This window comes from Fusarium oxysporum, chromosome IV (assembly GCF_013085055.1).
Source record: "Fusarium oxysporum Fo47 chromosome IV, complete sequence".
NCBI lineage: Eukaryota > Fungi > Ascomycota > Sordariomycetes > Hypocreales > Nectriaceae > Fusarium > Fusarium oxysporum.
In genome coordinates, this window is record NC_072843.1 from 726,955 (window position 1) to 749,821 (window position 22,867).

The window sequence follows — 22,867 nt, forward strand, 5'->3', positions numbered from 1 at the left end:
GTATGGTCTGATTCTGATTATCCCCTTTCAGCGAGATGCACCGAGGCAAAGTGAAGTTGTTCTGGGCCTACTTCCCTTTTCGATCTGTGACTGATGGATGACCCCATACTCTCTCCTTCTCCATCCCCTCCTCCTCCACTTTCCACTTTCCGCTTACACGGATTGGAACATGAACCCAGGAAACCATTAACTTATTCATACCTGCCTTAGCTACCGACTGTTACCTTCCGTACCTTCCCACTCTGAATAGTTTGCTCAAGACCCTGTAATCGAAATCTCGTCTGTCACCCCTTTTATTTTATTTTTCATCGTATCTCAGAACTCTTTCTCTTAGCTTCTCCGTCTTCATCACAAACATCGACGTACATACCCACGCATCATCGTCAACCGTCACCTCCCGGTTGACAAATCAAGCAAGGATTACAGGGAAATGCCTGCCTGCATGTGCTGTAGTTCCCTGCTTGCTTGATCGAAAAAGACAACGTGGCAGGCCTTGTCGCTTGTCTCTTCGCCTCGCTACCAAATTTTCCAGATGCATGGCGACTCCATAGTCGATCGCAAGTCTCAGCCGCCCAGATATGGTAATCCGCCTGATTACCATCTCTAATTATCCGGTATTGGACTTTCTGAGATCCTCTTTGATAGCTACCCTACATAGAGCTCTCTTGGCAGATATCCTCATCCTGCTCAACTGACTATGATCTTAGAGTAACCTGCTACAATCGTTAAATCTGCTGACTTCAACACCATGCGACCCTCACACGGGCCACCAACTTACCCGGCACAGTTTACTCTCCCCGGAAACGACACCAAATCCGCTATCCATCCACAAGGAACCTGTCGCCGGCTTAATCTGGCTGTCCCGGCATTTCAACCGCCCCCATTGCCACTAAGGCATGTCGAAAACCCCCCTGGTCACCATTAAACCGCTGCGAGCTGCAAGTGTCCTGCAGTCTGCCACACTTTTGGAAAGCCACCCGTCCGGGACCCTGGCTCCCACAAGCCAAGATCGGTGGCCGTTGAATGTCAAGAATGCCCTACATGGGCTTCAACGGGCGCTCAACCCTCATTTTAACGCATCGCTTCTCAAACTGAAACCAGGAGGACCGCATATACAACATCATTGCGTTTGCTGAGAGAGTTTGCTCCTTCAACCACCTCAATATTCGGCCAAATGGAATAGAGGACCGCCTCGCCTGGGTTTCATCCCCTTGTCAGTGACCATAAAGAGTAACAAGAAGTAATTGATCGGTTGTTGCCCTTTCTGCTTTCGAACCCAACGGATACGCGTTCCCACACCCGTTCAGAGTGCAATTGGATCTTCTTGCATGTCAAAATCTGACATACATGGTTTTTCATCTCGACTTGAGCGTATCGAACGGCCCAGTCCACATCTGCCGGGGTACCGGCATCACATTTCCCCCATCTGCAAGTGCCTCAACCGTCTCTGATCTCCAAGCGGAGTCTCTGCCGCATACGGCCACCATCCCGTTGTCTTGAACCCCCTCGATCTTGAGTGACGTTGCTAACTCCATAGCGGTAGTATCCTTGAGCTTCAGTTTGCATGTGTTGAAGCTTGGACCCAAGATTCTATGTGCCTCACTCAACTTTAGCTTTGAGAGGCTGTCTCACAGTTCTCATGCGTTGAGCTGGATGTTTCATCTGTTGATTCCGGAACTCAAATTGAATTGTAAAGCTGTTGTTTCCTATTTTCGAACATTTTCCCTCAGCTCTGCATGGCTCAATGGGTTTGTGCTTGGCAATCGTCAAGCCTGGACTTCGTATCAGGTGATGGCATTTTTCAACAGACCACCAAGAGAGCCTACCATCATATTCCACAAATTCCAGAACGCAAGTCGAACTTATGTCCTGGGTAATCAAACAACCGTGGTCCCTGTCGGTCTGGTGTGAACACCTCCACCATCTGGTCATTGGCACGTTGGTGTAGAAGTTCCGTGTGCAAAGCTCGGAGTTGATAACACCACATCTACACTACTTCGCACGTTACCTCGTCCTAGAACTTCATCCCTGAAGTCAGTTGATACTGAATCTACGACTTCGGAGCGAGTTTCAGGACAAGGAAAGTTTACCGGCGATCGCTTTCTAATACTCTGACCCAGATGCCCGGTTTCTGGGGCTCCGAAGTATGAGCCTTTTTTTTTTATCTATGCTCAAGACTACCGATCCCACACTGTTGGATTTTTTTTTTTTTTCGCTATTAGAGGGTCTTAACCATGCTGTGCCGAGCCTCGGAGAAAAAACCCAACAAAACCTTGCACGATCAAAAAAATCATGCCAAGAAATCTCAGAGTGACACCACAATTCTGATTCCACAGTTATGTCCCTCATGTGAAGAACTTATTAACCCAATAAGGCCAACTGCAATGCGACTACCTCACAACTAGATACGTGAAAGCGTGCAGGTTGAGGTTACAGAGAGATACTTTCACATGCCAACTCGTGTTTTCATTAAAGAGCAACAAGAGTCCGTGACTAACCTGCTTCTATTTAAATGTGGGTATTCTATTTCGATAATGCAAGATAACTTGAGATGTCACACCAAATCGTGACAATACTCATCATACTCTTTCAACAGCTCGCCATCATGAAACGTACAAGGGGACTTGCAGAGGCTACGCCACTATTGGGTGATCAGACAAGCCCCATTGCAAAATCCCGAACTCTGAACGCCCTATCACATAAGACACATGATATGCTCTTATCTTGGTCTTCTCGGGCTTACTTCCCTGATCTATGAGATCATAACTTCACCAGCACCAGTTGCAAGTGTCTCTGAACCCTCATCTTCAGGAGATTTGGGCTGCTCGGTTATGCCTCTGGACGGCGCAGTCTTCATCTCTAACACATCGCTATCACTGCCTTGTCGTTCAAGGTCCTCAAATGTAAAGGCATCAGACAAGTTGACTGCCAGGAACGTCTTTGGTAGTTTGACCCTGGACGGGTGTTAGTTGATATTCACACGGCAATGGTGGACATCGGATGAAAAGACTTACTGGTTGAACTTGGCTCGGAGTGTCTTGATGACCTGCAACCAGTCCGCGTGGGGTGTCAAACTTCGCCTGGGAGCACATCCGATGCAATGCCGACTGTCGAGTTGAACATGCAAGGGATCGAAGACATGGCAGCCAGGACTGATGGTGATACGAATGCTGTACGTAAACGTAGGCGCGTCGTGAGGTGATGATCCATCGCCTGATTTCATCTCTGCTTCGTAGAGCTCAAAGCAGATCTGAGAAAGGTAATCAAGCTCAGGGATAGTGCTGCGCTTAATCTTGGTCTCTACACCTCCCTCGATGATGCAGTTTAACAATGTATAGATATGTGACTCCTTGGTGAAGTAGAAGAACGACTTGGCATCATCCGACGCCTGCATCTCCTCGAGGTCCTGCACAATCTCTTTAAGGAGAGGCAACGATGTGAGCAGACCAATCTCGAGTTTCTCACTATCCGAGATGCCATATTCTTGAGGGCAGATAAAGTCAAACAGAACCTTAGCAAGACGGTACAGTTCCTGCAGAGGTTCGTTATGAGCATCTGCTGTGGATGCAGTCTGCTTCGTGCCCTTGTATAGGCGGAAGTATTGCTCAGGTGGTGCCTCTTCGTTGAAGTGCCGCAGATTGTTAAGGAACGATCGTCTTCTAAACAGTTTCTTGACTGAGGCGGATCTGCTTCCCGCATCCACCTTGTCTGACCCCTCAGGCGAGTGGTGGTGACTCTTGTCACTCTTGTCATCGGAAGTTTTGCCATCCTCAGACTCTTTTGACTTTCCGTCCTTGGTACCATTAGAACCTCCAGGGACACTGCTGGCACCAGCAGCTGTGTATTCATCAAGCATGTGGTTCGGCGGTGTGTATACCCATTCAAGGAACTGACGGTTGTGCAATGCATCGAACTTCATGGTGTCATAGAGTTCCGATATCTTGCTTGGATCAACCTTTTCGCCATCGCAGAACTCCTGGAAGAGTTTCTCCCAGCGCTCTCGGAAGAGCTCAGCGTCTTCGCCACAGCACCATCTTGACTGAATCTGGTTGAGGGTGTTTGCTTGAGAAAGTGATGAGGCAATTGATGAGCTTGAGTTTTCCCCTGACAGTTTCTCGGTACTAGGATTTGATATGGCATTAAGGGATGTAACAGCACCACTCTGCAGCTTTTTATAGTTATGATCCATCACCCGTCGGTGAAAGTTCATCAGCTGTACGACTCTTGTTTGTACTTCAGAAGGTTCAGGCATGTTTTCCGGCCATGTGAACTGCGCAGGACGCTCGTTGCCCTTGCGCAGTAGTCCCTTGAGCTTCTTCTTGACCTTATCCATCTCATCTTTGGCAGCATTTGAATCGTCCAAAAGATCCTTGCGAATGGTGATGAAGTCCTCAGGAATATCCTTTTTGCCCAAGAATGATGCCGCCCAAATTTGAGCACTGGTAGTCACACGTCTCTCAGAACTGCTGAAAACGTGAACTTCGTCGAGAATATCCCTGTTCAAAAGCATGAGGTCGTTGCGCATATTCTCGCCGAGTTCCTGAGACTGATATCGGGCCGAATGTGTTGGCTCGCCTCCCCATTTGACAATGAGCTGCAGTTTGTCGAGAACCAGACGCTCCTCAGCGGCGGTAAATTTGGACATCGTTACTCCAGAAAGAGAATCTTGTCGTTTTGGACCCTGGTGGGACTTATCCTCCCTCGACGAGTCGCCCGCTTCCTCAGTGATATCTTTTTTCTCCTCGGTCATGGCGACCAGCTCCTCACTAATAACAGGCTCTTCTGTCTTCTTCTTTCGAAACATAGGCTTGATCTGAATCTTCGTACCAGGCCAGCTGCCCTTCTTGACGAGAACGTTTCGAAGAGATCGGAGCTTGGCGCGGTCCTCGATTCCTTGTTCGTAGGCCAAATCCACAGCTTGCACGACACTTCCAAGTGCAGCTTCTCCAATCAGCAAGACTTCTTCCTGGTGGCCCTTCAAAAGTGCGATGAAAGGTTCCGAATGAAACGTAAACTTGTACTTTTGCTTGGGAGTGCGATCTGCGTGTCGAATCACCGAAACCATACCCTTCAGCTTCCAGGAGTGAGTTGGCAGGGGAGGCTCAGGGACAATGGATGCTTGTTCTGACGGAGGCTCCGCAACAGCGCTCTGCTGAGTTGGAGGGGCGGATGAAATCCCCGGCAGGGTCACATCGACAGGAGTGGGTGGGATCGCTGGAGTCGCCAACGTGCTGTGCGTCTTCGAAGGTAGTCCGCTGTCTGGGGGTAGAAGAGGAGTAACTGTGCCGCTGGGTGCACGACGGGAAGAGTCGTCGGGCTGCGAGTCGGTAGTACCTGCAATGGAATTGATGCTCGTCCTGACTCCATTAGTGCCAGACTGGGTTTGTTCACGATCCTTGAACGCGTTAGATGCTCGTGTGAAGGGGTCTGTATCTGATGGCGCAGGCGAAGGCATAGGGGGAGTGACACCACCCTTTCTCATTTTCTCCTTGATAAAAAGGTCCTTCAGGATGTTGGAACAATGATCGTAGTAGTCGTCATTATCCTTGACAAAGCTCCAACCATTGACATCAATGACATAGCTCTTGCCTGATGCTCGCAGCATGTCAAACCCACAGACTCTTTGGCCGAAAGCTGTAGATATCCTGCTGGCCATCTCTTTCTCTTCCGCACCAAGGGCTGTGACATAACGCAACTCTTTGCCATGAGTATTTCTTCGCACCACACCATCCACTACAGGACTCTTTCGGGTCTCTGCGTGGCAATAGTTTGGGCCAACAGTGTAGGCTTTGACATCTTCGGCGTTATCGACTTGCATGAAGCTTTCATAGATATAACTGCTTCCAGGTTCTGTGATGGCTCTGGGGACATTGAGATCTTTGATGTAGTCGGAACTCTTGTTTCCGATCTTTCGGAAGAGCTTTCGAGCACCGCCGCCTTCTTCTGTGGGGAAATATATGATAATGTTGTGATCCTCGCCACTTGTTGGTTTCTCAACAAAGGGCTTTCGGAGTGTTTGACCATCTACACTGATAGTATTGCCGTCTTCGATAAGTTCTACTTTTTGGGGAGGCGGTGTCTGCGAGGGGTCAATAGGATCCAGAGAAACTCCAGAGACGTCCTTGATATGCTTCACCATCTCTGGCGTAAGATATTGAGGGCCACCATCACGAGTAACCTCGACACGCTTTGGTGTCCTGACCTCGATCTTGTCGAGTAAGTGAAGGCACAGGCGCCGGTCCCATAGAATCTGCTGCATAGGAACATCGTTCACACAGAAGGGCTTTCGAGCCTTAACATAGGCAATAGCCTTGTCAAGTGGAAAACCGTCGGAATAGAACGAAATAAGGTAATCACTGTCTGGTGTTAGTTATCACTTTGGGTAATTCGGCACGTGCCCCTTGCAGCACTACAGATGCACCCCACTATGCTACTTCAGCTCACCGAGAAGATCTACTCACCAAATAGGCCAATTCTCAACCTCTGCACACAAGATGGATTAGTTTAGTTCTGAAATACACAACTCTTGCATTTGTAAACTCACCTTCATCGAGGATGACCTTATCACCAAAGACCACCACATCGAATTCACGATTGGCGATGAGTCGGTTCAAAATGTTCCTGCTGGGCTTGCTTCGAGCCTTGACATCTAGAGCGCACACACCAATGACACCCCATCGTGATGGTTTCACTGCAGCAAGTTAGACCCTGGATTTAAGCAATGTGCCTTGGATTTCCAGAGCCAAGGTAAATGAACATACCCTCTTCTCTCTCTCGATGGTGGGGACCCCGATCGCTACTCGGGCTGTGGCTGCTGGTTGCTGTGCTTCCGCTAAAGCGTCTCTTGGCTCGGCTACGAGATCTATCGGGCCCTTGCCGTAAGCCAGACGTACTGCTCTGCATGTTGTCGTGTCGAATAGCTCGTTTTGTAAAATCAAGTGGTTGCGAGTGAAGATCGCGAGGCGTTAGATGATGCTGATTAGGGTGTCCCACGACTGATTGACCCGGTTGGTTACTAGAAGTAGTGACAGTGATGTTGGAGACTTCTGCTTCAGACTGGCCCGTTGCTGTGCTCTTGCCTGTTGACAGTAATCCAGGTACAGATCTTGGTGGAGTGCCTAGCTCTGAACCATGAGCTGATGATGAACCGCTGAGTACACCACGGGCAGATGCGAGAGAGTAGATGGAAGTACCGGAGAGTCTCCTAGACTGGTAGTCCGAGGAAGAAGACAATCGGTGGTACGCGGCGTTGGAAGCTTCTGACGATACGGTGTGGGAATTCTCGTTGGTAGACGGTAAGCGAGTTCGCAGTTGGTGGGGTTCTTCTCCAGGGCCTGAAAGTTGCGAATCGGCCAACGTCTGTTCTTCAGAAGCGGTATCTGAGGTCATGGACTCGCGGCGAGTGCGTGCTAGAGGTCGGGGGTTCCTGATTGGCAAAGATGAGACCGCGGTTGTCGAGCTTGGAGCTGCCGTGAAACTGGCCCGGCGTGCGGTTGCGTATGCGTCTCTAGTGACGGGCTCGGCGCCGCGACTCTTCCTTGTGATGGCGGCAGCAGAAGAATTGGCGAGTAGCGAGGCCGATGTTGAAGAGAGAGCACGAGATTGCCGAGGCGGATTGGGTTGAATATTATGCTGTTCAACAGAAACGTAACCAAAAGTGAGTGACGAAGAGGGTGGATGAGAGTGTGGATGAAAGCGGCGAGGCGAGGAAGAAAAGTCGGCAGCGGAAGGTTCACCGGAGGCGGAGACGGAGGAGCTAACCGATGGTTCTTGTTCTGGCTCTGGTTCTTCTTGTGCCTGTGCTTGGGATTGGGCTGGACTGTCATCGGTATCGGCCAGACTAGCAGCATTCAAATCCGGGTCCAGTGGGTTATTCTTGTTCATGGTGTCCAGTATTAATGGTCCGCTATCTCCACGGACGGGATATAGATAGAGTGAGCCAAGGTCGTATCGTATAGAAGGGTAAGGTAAGGTAAGGTAATGTAATGTGATGTATGATACAGTACGGTAACGTCAAGGTATCTTGTGTGTGTTGCCAGTTCTTGTACACACCCAAATGTCTTGTGTGAGAGATTGTGACCGAGTACACCAATTGAAGAAAGGACCGGTTGTCAATTGATTCGTGCTGTTATCTTCTGAATTCAATAACTACCAAATTCCATGAGCTCGCAATCAGGTGTCAGAAGGTCTGACGTCGATGAAAAGGGCCCGTTTATTAGCAGGGTTGGTTAGGTTAGACTACCGAGCCTAAACTTGGAGCGGGTAAGACAGACGTTTTTCGATGTCTTGATGAGTGTCTCGCCTCGTTTTCTCACTGCTTTTGGAGACGATGAAACATTTATCTGCAACCGATATCAATAAGAGGATGACAATAGGTTATAGGCAAAAAAAGAATGTCGATGCGAGAAGTCGATGGTTCTTATTCTGGTCTGGAAATGAGTTGGGCCTTTACCTCGTTTGGTGCTAAGGCGACAATGTGATTGCTGTGCCGTGATCCCGTCAGGTATCAATAAATACAGGTAACGTTGGGATCTTCACGTTGCTGAAAGTTACTAGCCCACGATTGTTTCTTTTTCATTCCTCTTATAGAAAAAGCTGCAGGGTAATGACCGTTGCAATGGCCAAGATTCCCATGAGACGGATGCAGTGTTTCGGTTGCTGGTGGGCGAATGGAACAAGGGCCTGTATAAGAGGCCAGAGAATGAGAGGTGCGGGCAGGTCCTTTCCTTGCTTGCAAATGACTCTTCACATATATATTCCTGCTCAGAAATATATAAAGATCTCTGAGATGCTTGTTTTATCGTCATTTCACTGAATGACAGGTGCTTTCAGTCACCAGATTTGCTGCAGTCTGGATGCTTCTGATGGCGGGGCTACTGTAGCAATGCAATGGTCATCTGGGGAGTGCTCGATTCAGTGCATGATAGTGGAGATCCATCCATCAACAGCAGCCGTATAATTCAAGTTTCCCTCAACATCAAGAAGCATATTCCCAACATGTGGTTTGATTCAGCATCAAGATACACAAACGAACCCTTAGAGTGACTGCGTTCATGCACATGATATCTGCAAGAAAGGCGCCACGCCCACGCCTAGTGAGACATGTTCCGTCGTCATCGTCCCAGGAACTCGGCAATCAAAACGACTTCTGGAAGGGGCATGCTCCAATTGAGCCATGTTATTGGACCGACGCATCGTGAGAAAGGATGCCCACGAGATCCCAACATGGGGGGATACGGCTCCTTAGTGGCTTGAGGCATGCGACAAGCTTAGCTCTTTGAGCTATGTAACCTAGAGGAACCGATGACAGCTTGGGAAAGCGGTCTTGGTCCTGCAGTTGCGTTATGACTTGCAGGAGATCAGACCCATGGATCTGGTGTACCACAACGAGGCTATTCCTAGATCTCGACAGTTCTCATTGTGCGGCTCTGGCAGTGCAGGTCTGACCATGTAATGCGATATGTAATTATCTGATATTCTGTCATAAGCTGCCTGATCATAATTTAACATTTTGCAAATACAACATTGAGTCTCATGGTTTCTGTAGGATGAGGCTATATAGCTAGCTCTTATCCGGTGCTTGGACTTGCATCATTTTCATTTCTAGCTGATGCAGCCGATACCAAGGTAACCAAGTTATATGGCGTCAGTGTAGGTTTATCTCATGCTTTATGCTTTTAACTACCAATATCTTTGAAACTCGTCGATCTCTTCTTCGCTAGCTTCGGACAATAGCTCCCAATAAGCATCAACCTTCTTGTAAAGACTATCACCCAGCAATGACCAAGCGCTCAATGCACTGTGAACGTACTATGGAAATAAAAGCCACATAATTTCCGATTTGCTCGGATTATACATTGCATAAACGTTTCGTTTCGATAGCCACGATCATGTAGAAGTCTGACCACACAGCCAAATGCGTCGCTCAGCTTAAAACACAATCACTGAAACATAAGCCATGAACGAAACGACCTTGATCAAGTATACAATGCGTAAAATTCAAAGTCTATGCCATTTTGTAGACAAAAAAAAATCAACCCAAAAAACAACCATTTCCGAGGGAGCCTCTCCCCAAATGTATGTATGCCGTACACAAGTGCCAATGGGTATGCCAAAAAACCAGTTCCCAAAAGTAATTGCAGACCCGCAAACCCAGATACCCAATGCATCATGTCATAAAATAAACTAGTAATAATAAAATAGGATCATTTATCCTCGTCGGGATTATATCCCCAGAGGCGTCTTCGCTCTAGAGCCCACCAGTGGGCAACTTCGTCGGCTTCCTTCACCCAGGTCGCAGCGTCGTTGCCGTACTGGCGCTTCACTGCCTTGATCATTGACTTGATCGACCATTTGTCCAAAGCGTCTAGCTCTAGCGGGTCTTTGCCGAGATCTGTAAATGTGTATTCGAGGTCTTTCTTTAGAGGAACTGCGAGGCGCCAGGGTGCGTCGGCTGAGGTTACTGTGAGCATACCACCGCCTGGGTTGATAAGTCCAAAGTTCCAAGCGCGACGGCCGTCTTGTGTCTTTTGATATGGGCGAATTAGGGATTGACCTTCGTAGTCGTGGGCGAGGTCGAGTGCAATTTCAGAATCTTTTTTGTTGAGAGATCCTGAGTTGACGAGGAGGTCGAGAATGGTGGGAAGGATAGAGATCGATGTCACGTTGGCCTCGTATTGCACGCGAGGAATGCTGGGATGTCGGAAAGAAATCGGAACCCGAAAGTTGCTGATATGACGGTTTTCGTAGGTACCTGTCTTTGAGAAATCTTCCTTGAATGCTTGGCCGTGATCACCAACGAAGACAACGAGGGTTTCATCGGCGATTCCGGTATCCTCAAACATCTGCATAAGCTCACCAAGCCATGCGTCGGTGAAGCGGATGGTGTTGAGATACTTGTCAAGATCTTGATGATTACCGCCCTCTTTACCCATGTACTTCTCTTTCTCGAACCACTTAGGTACTCCCCAAGGGTGATGAGTAGTGCTGGTAAAGTGCGACATGAAGAGTCGCTTATCTTCGGCGATGCCATCGGAAATAAACTTTCTGATGTGCTCCCTCAAATCGGTTTCGGGGTATCCAAAATAGTTGATCTCCTCCATCTCGGGATTGTCCTTGGCCTCCTCGTCTAATCTGGGCTTGGTGACCTTAAAATCGAAACCAATCTTCTCGTCAAACTTGTCCTGCCTATCATAGTGGTCTGTAACGGCTTGGAAGAAAGCGGGCTTCCACTGGTACTCATGGAACTTGGCTTGCGCAGTACCGCCAAAACCCCACCAATCTCGCTTCTTCTGTGGCTTGTCTTCTGGCTTGTCATCTCGCTTTGTCGTGTTGCCCTTGACCTTGTTGAACAGTTCGAGAATCTGCGGGATGCAGGGCTGATAGCTCTCGAGTTCAGATTCTTCAAACATGTTGACGGCCATGGGCCAAGCGCCACAATGCGCGGCAGCAAGACTCTTGGTTGAGACACTGCTGCTGGTAAGACCTCCAACGACATTGACACCACCAAAGCCGGGCTTCGTCTGGTCGTTCCATACGGGCTTCGCGGGAGGATCGTAAGCACTTCCGTTTGCGCTTTGATAGTTGCCTGGCTTTCCGGTGATCTTCTCGAAGTTCTGAGTCATGCGTGATACCCGGCCGTTGACTTCATCTCTGGCATTCTCGTCGTTCGACTCCATGATGAATCGGTGTATATCGCTACCCTGCTGAAGAGGGAAGAGTTCTTCGCGCATACTCTCCATGAGAATAAGAGCAATATGTCTAATCTTGACGGAGTTATTCGAGAGTGCCTCTTGGATAGGAGCCAGAATCTCTTGATCGAGGTTAGTAATTCGCATGGGGTCGTTGACTGGGTTGTAGAAGCCCCGATCTTGCCAAGTATTGGGGCACAAATTGCTGAGACCATCCTTCTTATCATGCTCGTCCTTATATCGATCAGGATTCCACTTGAGAAAACCGCTGGGGATGGGGTTAGGAAGCCAAGCAGGAGGGTTCTCTCTGTACTTCTTTACCAAGTCGTTGTTCTCTCTGCTGGGAGCCCATCCCTTGAAGTTGCCCTTGGGATCCTGCCATCTTGACTTCTCGATGAGCTGTCGTAAGGGAAATTCGTTTTGAGAAGCACAGAGTCCAAGCTTCGGTCGCACAGAGTCGGACAATCGTAGAGGCAAACTGCTTGCGATGTGATTATAAGGTTGGTCAGGGCGGGCAACCCATGTGATGCCGATGAATAGCAAGACGACTGCATTGATGACCCAAGAGGGAATGAATGCACAGCAGCGTCGCTTCTGTGTACGCTCTTCCAATTCCTTCTCATCTCCATCGCGGCTCAAATTAGGTGATGGATGGCCACTGTTTGTGACGGTACTTTCGCTGTTGACACGCTGGAGGAAAGGCTCGGCGTTCTCGGGGTCCTGCTGATGTTGCGGCTGTGGGCGAATCTTGCCTCGCAAATACCGAGAGACTGCAAGTGTTAACAGATTAAGCATTTTAATAGAGTTTAGCGACAAACCTGAAGCGATTCGCTTGCCAATTCCAGATACGGTGTCGCCAAAGACCCTGTATAGGTAGTTCTGAGGCAACCATGCAACGATGAGGATGATTAAACCAGAAACAATGACACTGCTGCTCTCGCTGATCAAAACATTGAGTCCCTCGTCATTAGCAAAATCGCCAGCGTCGCTCCATTCGACTTCGCCGCCTGTTCTATAATGAAAGCCAAGCTCGGATGCCGCAGCAACGAACGTTATCAAACTATGCAGCCACTGTTAGCCATAACGAGATTCAACGGAAAGGTAAAATCGAGGGCATATACGTTAAAAAGCATCCAAGAACATAACCAATCAATGAGAGAATCGTTCGCTCCCGACGCAACAATAACCGGGCGAAGAGAACTAGGAAGAAATCTTGCAGAAAGAAGGTCGGTAGATAGACGACAAAGTCGATGACGGCGATGGAATGGATGTGGATGAATAGATGTAGCAGCTTCGTAAATAGTAATGATACGAAAAAGACAGCAAAAAGATAAGAGACTAAAGAAGGCATATTGGGCCTACTTCACATCATCAGGTTCAACGAGATGCGGAAGAGGATGATATTGAAGGGTTGGATTTGAGGTGGAGGGGAGGAGGAATAAGGTCAGGTCTGGGCAAAAGCCAAGCGGATATAAGGCTTTCATCAGATATAAACGAAGAGACTAAGAAGAATGTTGCAGCAGGAGCTGAAAAGCCAAGCCCCAGGTTCAGCACAGTATGTACAGACAGTTTTGGGGTGAGTGAGTGAGAGTATTAGTGATTGGAGGTGAAACAGAGTGACACGCAACCCGCTCCAAGGATATTCAGGGATAGGCAATCGAATATATGGGAACCTGCGCCTGCTGCTTGCACAGTGAAGGAGTGTCAGAAACAATGAAACCTCAAATGCAAATTGCCCAGGGTTGGTATCTGGTCGCGTGTTACGGCGTGGAGGGCAGAGTTAGTTATACCGACCGTACCGTACCGTACCCGTACCTGTACCTTTTTGAGGCGGTCGTTTTAAGCTAATAAGGTGAATTTAAGTATCCGTAGCGTAGCCCAGCACATCTAGGCTCTGCTTGGATTACGACGGCGGCTTGGTTTAAGCTCGCACGCCTGGCCACGAACGGTTCTTTGACACATTCTAAACATGCCTGACCTTTCGAACCCTGCAGGTCACCTCAGTTCATTAGTAAGATAAGGTACCTTGCCTTGTTCTGCTTTGCTGGGCCGCTCTCAAGACTCACTGCGCCACCACTGAAACAAAAAGAGAGTGCTCTGGAACAAGGAGTTGCTTGCTTTGTAAGGTATCGTGATCGTCCTGCCTCTCCTGGCCAAAACTATGATCCGCTTTTAGCATCAATGATAAAAGGGGTCTTGTTCTCTCTTCTTTCAAACTCGGTAGTTCTTTGTGAGTATCCATTCCATTTGCTGCACCGTAACAACTGGATCCTTGATGATGTAGTGGACCTTTCTACCTGGTTATGTCTTGATGCGGTGGGATGACCGGTCGGTTACTGCGCAAATACGAGGGGCTGAGTTAGTGCAAGACTTTTTACAGTAGACAATCCCGAAACCCTTTTTCCCCTCTCGTTTATTTAGCTCAGAATACCATCATCTTCTTGTTGGTCGGTACCTGATGTTTCCCTAGCCTTGAAGCCCGGTCGTGTGCTGCCGCCTTGGTTGGAATCTGGGTGGAATTTCCGGGCGCCAATTTTATGGTGACGTTTACATTGAGATGGAGGTGGATCAATTTGTATCAGATCACCCCTACAGTTGGAGCGTTTCTCGGCTGTTGGAAGCGCTCCAAAATATTAGAGTCTTACATAGTGCCCTGTCTGTTCTCTCTTACTGTGTCATGTTTGACATCGACAAGGATTGTGTAAAGAGTTGAATCATGTATAGTGGGGTAGGTCGTTTTACCTACAGCAGATCTCCCAAGCAGATTGCGAGTATGTGACGAAGCTGTTGTTTACTATGTTTAGAAGAGACAAAAAGCTCACCCTTGTCAAAGAGAGATCGTGATACGGCATCTCCAATCAAACAAACAATGACAAGCCTTTCAGTCAACTAACGCATGCACTCAGCTCCAAGCTTGGCCATTTGTCATCCCTTGCTTGCCGCTCACATAAGAGCATTCTGTACTGTAGGCAGTGAGGCACACGACCAATTCCTCCTCCCTGTTTTGAACAGACCCCAATATTCTTGGCGTCGTGTCACCAACATCCATGATCCAGAATTTTGTCTTGTGAATATTGGATCAAACTGCGTATGACGTCGGTTACGCTGAGTCGTAATTGGGGCGTACTTGGGGAAACTTTGCAGCCTTATTTGTGCAACTAGGCACGAGAGTTCCGATTCAAAGGGACCAGATTCCCCTGGCTAAGATCATGGTCTGGCGCCTTCATACCGATTTCTTTCGGATGATGGATATGGATGAGATCTCAAAAGCCAGATGCTCCCCCGGAATTCCAGTCCAGCTATCTCCCCGCTAGTGGTGTTCTATGCGCCTTGGCTTACCCGCGGTGTATGCAAGATGGCTAGTGCCAAGATTATCTGCAAATCAGTTGGCCCTGCTCCGTTGTTTGTCGGCAGGGAGATGACAAAATGAACCGTACACTGTGAGCTGTGATGAAACATGACTTTCCAGCTGTTTAAGAAGATCATGAAGCTGCATGAACAGACATATGACAAAGTCGAAGACCCAATCAGATATTTAGAGGTGTTTCTCGTAATTCAATGACTTGCAGAAAGTCTAAAAGCTAAAATCAACATTCAGTACCAGCTTAGAATAATTACTTCAGCCATACACCAGAAATACTGCCCCGCTTCACCGCCAAAAATTGTAAATTTTTGGATATGGCTGTAGTATCACGCAGAGCAGCCTCAATCGCAGAGCGCAAGCGGGCATCTTTGGTGAAGTAACCTTTGTCGCTACTTGCACCAGCTGCATCTCACATAATTACAATGCCTCATAAGGATGCTGACCACCCCGTGGTCAAGCGCCAGAAGACTGCGGCGCCAGCCAATGCTTCAAAAGCTGCATCAGACTCTTCGAGAATATTTGCGCCCTTCCGTGTATGTCCACCCGACTGAGAGTTGTGCTCCAGTAGCTAATTGTTACGCTTCAGACTGTCGGTCTAGTATCACCTACAAGTGTACCTTTCACATCGATTCCTCTCGGAAAGACTACGTTTCAAATTTCAACCTCAGTTGGCCGATCTATTCAGACTTACGATCTTCGTCGCGGATTGAACCTCGTCTTCATCACTCGCCCGCAAACACCCGCCGACATCACCGCGACTCTCGCCTGGAAGGAAAAGGTTTTCGTAGCATGGGGCGGATCAAAGAAGGGCGAATCTCAGGGTATCTGGGTGTTCCAGAGGGGCAAGAAGGTCGATGAGCTTGCACTGCCCTCAGACCTCAACGAGCCTGTCAAGCAAATTCTTATCCTGGGCATATGGACTATCGTCGCTGCTACTACGCGAATCGAGGTTTTCAAGACGGCCACTCTGGAGCACTACACCACTATTCACACTACACCTGCCAACAACCGCGGCAACGAAATAACTGGTGGCATTGTTTCTATGCCAACTTTCCTCAACAAGATTTTCGTGGGTCGCAAAGATGGCTGGGTCGAGATCTGGAACGTCAGCACCGGCAAGCTCATTTACACTATTCTTCCTCCGGCTCCCGATTGCGGTTCCGTAACATGTCTAGAACCTAGCCCTGCTCTGTCTCTTCTGGCTATCGCCTATTCTGAAGGAACTCTCATTATCACGAATGTTTTAACCGATAAGGTCACTCTTCGCATCGAGGCTGGAAGCTCAGAGGCGCAGGTCAACTCAATTTCTTTCCGGACTGATGGTATGGGAGCGGGTAACGATGGACGAAAGGATGGTGTTATGGCTACGGCGACAGCTGCTACCGGAGATGTCACATTCTGGGATTTGAATGGTGGTGGTCGCGTGATGGGTGTTTTGAGAAGCGCTCATAACCCTCCTTCTTACGATGGACCGCTTGTCCGTGGTGGAATCAGCAAGATTGAGTTTCTCCCTGGACAACCAGTAGTGGTGACCAGCGGTCGCGATAACTCTCTCAAGTCCTGGATCTTCGACGAGACACCCTTCTCTCCTATTCCTCGAATTCTCCACTCACGCAGCGGCCATGCTGGTCCTGTCAACTGCCTCGAATTCCTTCCTACCGACTTTGAGGGTGCCGATGCCGGTAACAAGTGGTTGCTCAGTGGTGGACAAGATCGAAGCCTCTGGGGATGGAGTCTGCGCCGTGATGGTCAGAGCACAGAGTTGAGTCAGGGCAACATTCGCAAGAAGGCCAAGAAGATTGGTATTCTAGCCACAAACGCTCTATCTCATGGACCTACAACAACCTTGGAGGACCTTAAGGCCCCTGAGATTACTTGTATGGCATCCTCATTGAACCGAGATGGTGGCATTGGTGCTATGCCCGGCAACCAGCCTATATGGCAAAAGTCCCGAGACAGGAAGAAGACCCAGGATGCCGAGGTCAGTGGTATGACTGGTTGGGAGAGTGTCGTCACCGCTCACAAGAACGATCCTTATGCCAGGACATGGTTCTGGGGCCGAAAGCGAGCTGGTCGATGGGCTTTCCCTACTGGAGATGAGACCAACGTCTCTACTGTTGCTATCAGCCCTTGCGGTACCTTTGCGCTTGTTGGTGCTGAATCTGGCGGCATTGATATGTACAACCTTCAGTCAGGAAATCACCGCCAACGATTCCCTTCAAGATTGACCCCGGGTCAAGCTCGTCAGCTCAAGATGCAGCAACTACGACAGGCAGACGATATCGTACAAATGCATGCCGAGGCTACTCGCCAGTTCCCCGTTGGTACCGGAAAGCATACTAAGCGTATTACTGGTCTTGTTGTCGATTCCATGAACAAGAACGTGGTGTCTTGCTCTCTGGATGGTAAGATCAAATTCTGGGACTTCTTGACCGGAAACCTATTAGAGCAGATTGACTGGGCACCTATGACATTCCCAACAGGATGCAGATACCACCCCGCAAGCAATCTGCTTGCTTTCTCATGCGACGATCTATCAATTCGAGTGGTGGATATGGAGACCAAGAGAACGATTCGTGAGTTCTGGGGTCCTCAGGGCGCCATCAACGATTTCTGCTTCTCCAACGATGGACGATGGATCATCGCTGCTTCTCAAGATTGCGTCATTCGTGTATGGGATCTTCCCACGAGTCACTTGATCGATGCTATCAGACTCGAGAAGCCTTGCAAGGCGCTGGCAATGTCTGTTACTGGCGAATACTTAGCTGCAACAATCGAGAACGAGTTGGGAGTGACACTCTGGACCAACAAGGCCCTGTTCAAGCATGTTCCCACACGTCAAATCTCCGAGAAGGAGATTGGTCAAGTCTCTGCTCCTACAGTATCCGGCGAGAACAGCCATGGCATGCTGGAGGGTGCGTTTGAGGAAGAGCAAGCTGAGGATGAGGACACCGTAGTGGCACCAACAATCGAACAGCTTAGCTCTGAGCTTACAACTTTATCTTTGGTTCCCAAGAGCCGCTGGCAAACATTGCTGCACCTGGATCTTATCAAGGAGCGAAATAAACCCACAGAGGCCCCCAAGGCTCCCGAGAAGGCGCCCTTCTTCTTGCCTTCGACGACAGGAAAGGAGAACCCTATGGCTTCTAAACTCCAGGGTGAGAGCGAGGCAGAGAGCAACTCTCGCATCACAAGAGTCGAGAAGGCTCGTTTTGAGGAGGTTCTCAGCACCAAGCTTCGTGCTGGAGCAGAGACAGGAAGTTGTAAGTCACACTTCTCTCACATCGCAATCCATATATTCTAACATGCCACAGATGATGAGTTCATTGAGCATCTCAAGTCCCTCTCCCCCTCAAGCGCAGATCTCGAACTTCGCTCGCTTTCTATCGGCGATGGCGATGAGGACTCGAATGAACTGTTACATTTCATCCGCGCTTTGACAGCTCGTCTCAAGACTCGTCGAGACTATGAGCTTACTCAGGCGTGGATGACCGTGTTCCTGCGATTACACTTTGATCTGGTGATGGAGAACCAGGATGTGTTGGCGGCGTTGAGCGAGTGGAAGTCATATCAAGAGAAGGAGTGCAACCGGTTGGACGGTCTGGTTGGATACTGCAGTGGTGTAGTTAGCTTCCTGAGGAGTCCAAGGACATGAGAAGCATAAAATAGTGTTTTGTTGATGTTGAAATAATGGCGTTTGATTTCATGGCATGAGGGAGCATCAGGTATACTAGACAATAGAATATTCGATCCCGACGTCCTTATAATGTCTCTTTGCTAATGGTTCATCTCTTCAAATCGTTATACACTGATTCTCGTGAACCTCGTCTTCAATCCCATTGAAACGAGCCACCTCTTCTCTTTATTCTCTCCTCCTGTCTGCAATTCCTAGAAATACAGCTTTTCTACCCCCCCTCTTGTAGCATTCATCTTTCAAGTAATTTATCCTATAGGTCCTGGTTCACCGCGTTTGTTGCGCGTTTACGGCTGTCATTCGTATCATGATCGAATGGTCGTCGCGAAAGCTTATGCGCCTGTGTCTGAAGAGGCAACCGCACGGGTAGATCCCGGCTGGCTGGCATCGGCATTCTAGACCTGCTCGGCGCCCCAGCCGGCATCTTCAGCCTCGCGCATGTTGCTGGGGGGCTCGATGGAGGGGACGAACTCGAGGGCGATGTAGGCGAGACCGACAATGCCGATGATGCTGCCAGCAATCTTGCTGAGGATGAAGTTGCCCAACAGAAGGCAGCCAATGAAGACGTAGACTGAGGAGAGTTAGGAGAGTATCAAAGTGGATTATGGTAGGTAGCTACTTACAGACACCACGGCCGACGAAGGAGAACATGAAAGAGGCATGTCGGGAGACCTGGGGAGGGATCTGGAACTCTGCGATCTGTTAGGCTTGGCGCATGGGAAGTTCGGTCAGTGTCGCAACGTACCGAGCAGAGCGATAACGAGACCAAACACGATCATGTAAGCGCCGACAACGATGGGTTGACTACAAAGGCATTGTCAGTATTCGTGCTGTCGAGGTGTCGCCTGAATGCGAATTGATCACTCGGCGCAGGATTGGAGTGTACGTACAGGCCGAGATGGAAGATGGACGCGATACCACCGAGAACGGTGATAACACCAACAGCCAAGTTGACAATGCGGCTACAGTTGAAAGCGATGGTTAGCGACTATTCTCGTGACGATACTAGAGTGCAACGTAGCTACTCACAAGATGTCAGAGAGCTCCATGATGATTGATTTATTGTTGATTTGAGGACTGCGCCGTAGAGAATCGAGGTAGAATCGAGTTTAATACTGAAAAGTATCGCGTAGGCAGCAGTTTAAGGGCAGTCGCGTCAAAGGCAGCCGAATTGTGATGGGAGGCGTTTGTAAGTGTTGCAAGGTGACGAAGACGGAGACGGGAGGTGAAAAGCACGAGGAGCAAGATTACGTAGGTAGCCTTGAGTTTGAAGCTAACGACAGACTACGCCTCAAAGCCCCCAGACCAACCTAAGCTTCAAGTTTTGGGGGGTCTTGGAATTCCTTTACGGGGGGTTCGGCCAATGAGAATGTAGAGGCTGATGATCAGGAGTTGGTAGTGGAGTTCCAGGACAGTTTGGGCGAATGACATCAAAGCGTTTCCAAAAACAGCAGAGAAAGCTCAAAATCAACCTCAAAAGACAAAGAAAAGAGAGAGAGACTGAGATGAGGCAGTCGAATCTTGGTTTATTTCCGAGATTGGAATGATTATTTTATCCTTGTTACGGAATGGCCCGGCTGTAAAAGGCTCGGGCCGTTGTCTTGCCCGTCAATGGCGCAATAAAGAGCTCATGAATTTGAGTCGTAGAGCTATGCATCAAGCTCATCATGATACTCAACTTCACAACGTTCGAAATATTGGTATTATAGCTCATGTTGATGCTGTAAGTAAGAAATCAGGCATCACTTAATGACTAGCTCTCATGTTACTCAGGGAAAAACTACTACTACTGAGCGAATGCTCTATTATAGTGGTGTCACGCAACGTGTTGGAGGTGGGCATATCTTAGACTCACTGACCAAATATACTAACAAAATGTAGATGTCGACTCTGGAAATACAGTAACTGACTTCCTCGACTTGGAACGAGAAAGAGGCATCACCATTCAATCAGCAGCAATCACATTCCACTGGCCTAAACATCAAGCACTCGCACCTGGAGAACACGCAAAAACAATCAACCTCATCGACACTCCCGGCCATCAAGACTTTCGTTTCGAAGTTGACCGTTGTCTGCCTATTCTCGATGGAGCAGTCTGTATCATCGACTCAGTCAAAGGCGTTGAAGCTCACACAGAAAGAGTATGGGGATCCGCTCATGAGTTCAGAGTACCCCGTATAGTGTACTGCAACAAACTTGATCGAGAGGGTGCTTCGTTCAAAAAAGCCGTCCTCGAGATCGGTACGCGTCTGAAAGGATGGCCGCTTGTCTGTCAGATCCCTTGGTGGGAGAAAGAGGATTTTGTTGGTGTGATTGATATTGTCAACAGAGTCGGATACCGATGGAAGTCGGAACGTGAAAAGAAGCGATACGATACTGAGGAGCTGAAAGAGAAACTCTCAAGTTCGAACAAAGATCTTTTACCAGAGATTGAGACTGCGAGACAGGCTTTGGTTGAGGGTCTTGCGGATTTTGATGAGGCTATCATGGATGAGTTTCTGGCTGAGAACGAAAACATCGATGGTGCTTTGATAAAAGAGGCTATTCGACGAGTCATCAGAAGTGGTGATGGTCGGGTCATTCCAGTATTCGCTGGCTCAAGCTTCCGACATATCGGTGTTGAGCCATTGATGGACGCTATCACAGATTATCTACCAAGCCCAGACGAACGTCCATCAGCAGAAGTCCGAGTCGGATCAGCAAAGCATCGCTTGACAGAAGTTCTCGAAAACAGCCCCAAGTCCGCGAGGAACCAGGTTGCGTCTATTTCTTCAGTTTTCAAGGTCTTCAACCATCCCAAGGAGGGTGTCATCAGCTTCGTGCGAGTTTATCACGGCACTCTTACCAGAAACGCATCAAGTTTCAACACCAACATTCTAACACACGAAAAGCCCATGGGCATTCTTCAGATTGCTGCCAACAAGACACAGGATATTCAATCGCTTGGGGTCGGGCAGATTGGAGCTTTGAGAGGACTGAAGAAAGCTCGTACAGGCGATACACTTGTCACGATGAATGCAAACAAGGCCATTCCTGAAAACTTCCGTCATGTCAAGATTCGACCTCCTGAGATTCCACCGCCCGTGGCATTCCTACAAGTTGAGCCATATGGTAACGTTGCTGCTCAACAACTTCAAATCGCCTTGGAAAATACAACAAGAGAAGACCCTAGTCTACGGTACAGCCGAGATCCCAAAACAGAACAATTCACAATCCAGGGCATGGGCAAGCTTCATCTCGATGTGTCACTATACAACATGAAGCAAAAGTACAAGATCGATGCCGACTTCGGTCCTATCGAAGTTGACTACAAGGAATGCGTCACAGAGCCTACACGGCCACAGTACACAGTCTTTGACCGTCCCGTCGCAGGGAAGCCCGGCAAAGCTTCTTGTACCGTTGTCCTATCGCCACTCGAGGATCATCATCACGACACTTTATTAGAGTCTTGCGTCGAACGAGACGGTAACATATACCATGTTGCTATCCCTTTGACAGACGAGACTAGCACTCTTGACTTTGATCCTGAGGAGGCGAGGGCGCAGCTTCTCAACGGAGCTATTGCAGGTCTGGCGAGGGGCCCTCGTCGTGCAGCTCCCATTCACGGGTGCCACGTTACTATCACACTGGACACAGAACCCGGCGCCTGTGAAACTCCCACGGGAGGACATTTCAGCACTGCCGCTAGGACTGCCGTCCAGGCTGCTCTTCGCGATGCTTTCGAGAAAGAGAAGATCGGCATTCTCGAGCCTATCATGCATGTTAACATAACATGTCCAGAGGTTGTAGCCGGTACGGTACAGCATGATGTCACTGCTGGTGCTGGTGGTCAAGTTCTCGAAGTCAATGATCGGTCTGCTGAGTCGACTGGCGAGGATCATATTGACGTTTCCAAGATTTACACCCCTCCTGATCCATATGACTCTATCACTTCTCTGCGCGGTAAGAAGTCTTCGGCTAGGGTTGTTGAGATTATTGCCAAGGTCCCGTACAAGGAGATGCTGGACTATGATAATCATTTGAGAAGCAAGACTGCGGGACGGCACTCGATGACAATGTCCTTTGACTCTTTTGCCAAGGTCGTTGGTCATCGCGAAAAGGGTCTGTAGAGGGATGGAG

General features: G+C 48.9%; 5 protein-coding genes across 5 annotated transcripts; 2 read left to right on the forward strand and 3 right to left on the reverse strand.

Annotated features, from left to right (window-relative positions):
- Window positions 1–2,443: 2,443 nt before the first annotated feature.
- FOBCDRAFT_219941 (histidine phosphatase superfamily-domain-containing protein) lies at window positions 2,444–7,734 on the reverse strand. Its single transcript, XM_031179962.3, has 5 exons — window positions 6,762–7,734; window positions 6,545–6,691; window positions 6,462–6,483; window positions 3,015–6,356; window positions 2,444–2,954 (listed from the first exon to the last, which is right to left on the reverse strand). The coding sequence occupies exons 1-5, from the start codon at window positions 7,387–7,389 to the stop codon at window positions 2,753–2,755; spliced, it is 4,341 nt and encodes a 1,446-aa protein (XP_031045849.3). The 5' UTR covers window positions 7,390–7,734; the 3' UTR covers window positions 2,444–2,752.
- A 2,237-nt stretch (window positions 7,735–9,971) lies between these two features.
- FOBCDRAFT_27235 (alkaline-phosphatase-like protein) lies at window positions 9,972–13,318 on the reverse strand. Its single transcript, XM_059611469.1, has 3 exons — window positions 12,812–13,318; window positions 12,509–12,750; window positions 9,972–12,460 (listed from the first exon to the last, which is right to left on the reverse strand). The coding sequence occupies exons 1-3, from the start codon at window positions 13,039–13,041 to the stop codon at window positions 10,206–10,208; spliced, it is 2,727 nt and encodes a 908-aa protein (XP_059464624.1). The 5' UTR covers window positions 13,042–13,318; the 3' UTR covers window positions 9,972–10,205.
- Window positions 13,319–15,402: 2,084 nt separating this feature from the next.
- On the forward strand, window positions 15,403–18,926 carry FOBCDRAFT_27242 (rRNA-processing protein UTP21). Its single transcript, XM_031179959.3, has 3 exons — window positions 15,403–15,587; window positions 15,641–18,317; window positions 18,369–18,926. Exons 1-3 carry the CDS (start codon window positions 15,477–15,479, stop codon window positions 18,707–18,709), a joined length of 3,129 nt encoding a protein of 1,042 aa, XP_031045846.2. The 5' UTR covers window positions 15,403–15,476; the 3' UTR covers window positions 18,710–18,926.
- FOBCDRAFT_27245 (Golgi apparatus membrane protein TVP15) lies at window positions 18,927–20,018 on the reverse strand. Its single transcript, XM_031179958.3, has 5 exons — window positions 19,778–20,018; window positions 19,639–19,710; window positions 19,494–19,552; window positions 19,372–19,440; window positions 18,927–19,319 (listed from the first exon to the last, which is right to left on the reverse strand). The coding sequence occupies exons 1-5, from the start codon at window positions 19,795–19,797 to the stop codon at window positions 19,144–19,146; spliced, it is 396 nt and encodes a 131-aa protein (XP_031045845.1). The 5' UTR covers window positions 19,798–20,018; the 3' UTR covers window positions 18,927–19,143.
- A 381-nt stretch (window positions 20,019–20,399) lies between these two features.
- Window positions 20,400–22,857, forward strand: FOBCDRAFT_132126 (P-loop containing nucleoside triphosphate hydrolase protein; the record flags this gene model as incomplete). Its single annotated transcript, XM_031179957.3, has 3 exons — window positions 20,400–20,471; window positions 20,522–20,582; window positions 20,630–22,857. The coding sequence occupies 3 exons, from the start codon at window positions 20,400–20,402 to the stop codon at window positions 22,855–22,857; spliced, it is 2,361 nt and encodes a 786-aa protein (XP_031045844.3).
- Between the last annotated feature and the right edge of the window lie 10 nt (window positions 22,858–22,867).